Source organism: Aplysia californica, unplaced genomic scaffold, assembly GCF_000002075.1.
Source record: "Aplysia californica isolate F4 #8 unplaced genomic scaffold, AplCal3.0 scaffold00056, whole genome shotgun sequence".
NCBI classification, from domain to species: Eukaryota; Metazoa; Mollusca; class Gastropoda; order Aplysiida; family Aplysiidae; genus Aplysia; species Aplysia californica.
In genome coordinates this window covers 655,987-658,486 of record NW_004797326.1, presented here as the reverse complement: position 1 = coordinate 658,486, position 2,500 = coordinate 655,987, and the positions used below count along the sequence as shown (strand labels likewise).

The window sequence follows — 2,500 nt, the reverse complement described above, 5'->3', positions numbered from 1 at the left end:
GAACTGTCTAACTGAAAGCATTGTTTTACTGACGCAACAGTGCGCCAGTGGAATGTCACTACCCCCCCCCCCCTCCTTCCCTCCCACCCCCAAATCCATGGAATCTTTGAAATCACAAAAAAATGGGCACAAAATTGATGTTTAAACTATTTCTACTAATTTATTCGCAACAGAATTTAAATCATTCTATTTTCTGTCGTCTGTTCAGAGATAGCCTTGTTGTCTTGTCAGAGCTGTATAATTACTACGTTCTCTTCCAGGGATCCCGTGTCCAGACGTCCCTACCCCCCCAGTTATGGCACAGATACAACTGGGAGTGTTTCTGGACCTTCGTGCACGTTCACAATCCAGGCCTCAGAGCTAGGGGCAGGAACTCACAGACTGTCAGTCAACATGTACCCACAGTTTGATGGGAGTGGAGTGGCATACGGAAATATTAGCACCGTATCTCCTGACGTCACTTTTTGTGAGTGGAAACGTGACATGTATGTGTGTGTGTATGTGTGTGTGTGTGTGTGTGTGTGTGTGTGTGTGTGTGAGTGTGTGTATATGTGTGTGTGTGTGTGTGTGTGTGTGTGTGTGTGTGTGTGTGTGAATGTGTGTATGTGTGTAAGTGTGATTTTGTTCGTGTGTGTGTGTGTGTGTGTGTGTGTGTGTGCGTGTGTGTGTATGTGCTTTTTGTCTGTAACTGTATGCAGGTTGAAACATAGGCGTAAGTTAAAAGATGTTTTTTTGGGCACTCCCAAAAAAACAACAGCAACAAAAATCTACGGAACTACTCACACAATTTATTTTAACCTAAAAGAAACAAATAAGACTGTAGAAACCCTGTTTTCTACTCATTTAACTTATTGGTACCTGAAGGGCATACGATGTCCTTGTTAGTTAAGGGTTTAAAAGCTGTTCAAATGACATGTCATAAATTATTTTTAGGGGGTCAAATTTAAGTTTAACTGATATTCTGAAACTTTTCTTCTGTGTCATAGCTGTCATTAAAGTTCAGGAATACGATTTGACATTCTGGATGTTTGCTTTTGTGAAATTAATGCAAGCATTAGTTGGTGTTTTGTAAACATAGACAGTGGCTTGAGTCATCACAAATCATTTTCCATTTGTTTCATCAGGTTATCCCGTCCCTGAAATCGTCAACTGTCCTTCCGGAGCAAAGGTCAGCGGTGACCACATCATGTCTGGGTCAACAGCCACTTGTAAATGTCGTCAGAAAACTGAGGGTTTTCCTGCAGGCACAGTTGTTCTGTCTCAGGGCGGGTCTACCTTGGGCTCAGGAACTGTCGCCTCAGGGACTGTCATCAATCCTGGTGAGTTAAGTTAAACGATCAGACTAAAACAGATTGGAGCTGTTTTGTACCCCAACGTAAGAATGAGCTCACAACTTCATGGAGCCACTACTAGTCAAGCGACAGTTTTTAGTTTCATTCAGAACGCGAGGAAGATTACAACGCTGCAACATAGTATACTTGTGAGATTCTTTTTTTTGCTATTTCTTTTCTATCTTTTGCCAGATTCTGTTCAGTGTCTGAAAAGTATGAGGTCTAAGGAGTAGTTCACACACACACACACACAAACACACACACACACACACACACACATACACATACACACACACTCCCACCCCCACCCCCACCCCTACCCCCACACAAACACACACAAATACACACACGCACACATACAGAGTCAATCAAGTCTTTGAAGAGAAATATAATTGCAGAATAGAAAGTCTTACGAACTGCTAGAGTTAAGAGAATGGATTTATGCTCATGCTAACGTCCTCGGCTTCACCGAGTCACATGACATGCAAATGACCCTGTATCCTGTTCTCTTGTAAAAACCTTCTCAGTTATTAACTCAGCAATATACAGACTTGACACGTTCAACCAATTGCCCCCGGTGTCTGTGGTATTGCACTTCGGCGATTGGCCATCATAAGCAGAAAAGTCAAGTTCGATTATCATGTGTGGATAACTTTTTTTTTTTTGGAAATCGAGAACCAGTATCTCAGCCCTTCTGCTGAGACGTTGTATACCTCTCACCATTGTTTGGCTCTGACAGACAGGGTCAAGACCCACCTCCTAAATGATGTAAATTTTGTTCTGGAAGGGAGGACGCGTTGTAAAATCATCAACATAAAAAAACAACTCCACTGGCACCCTATTGCATTAATAAAACTTTGCGTTCAATACAAGGACAGCAAAAGTTCATTCTCCCTACCTAAACATGTTCAAATTTGTTGACAAATTACTGAGCGTATATTATAATTTGACATTTCAGGGAACAATAACAATGACCAGACGTTGACTTGTCGCTCTGAGTCTTCTCTGGGTCAAGCAGGTCCCTCTGTCTCCAAGATCGTCAAGTTTGCCTGTGAGTGTTCTCCGTTTTTATGGAATTTAAATACTCGGTACATTCTGTTTGTCTAGTTCTTTCACTAGCTACTGTCTGCAGTGGCATTATATTATTTTAAAGCTTGGCACATTATATC

The 2,500-nt window shown here is 41.7% G+C and overlaps 1 protein-coding gene across 6 annotated transcripts in view; it reads left to right on the top strand.

The window, feature by feature from the left end:
• LOC101863493 overlaps positions 1 to 2,500 on the top strand; it is an 87,368-nt gene that overhangs the window by 25,265 nt on the left and 59,603 nt on the right. For all 6 annotated transcript variants that reach the window (XM_035968388.1, XM_035968387.1, XM_013079566.2 and 3 more), the window contains exons 3-5: positions 261 to 466; positions 1,125 to 1,319; positions 2,290 to 2,382. In XM_035968388.1, the coding sequence (XP_035824281.1) occupies positions 261 to 466; positions 1,125 to 1,319; positions 2,290 to 2,382 (494 nt within the window). The remainder of the gene's footprint in view (positions 1 to 260; positions 467 to 1,124; positions 1,320 to 2,289; positions 2,383 to 2,500) is intronic.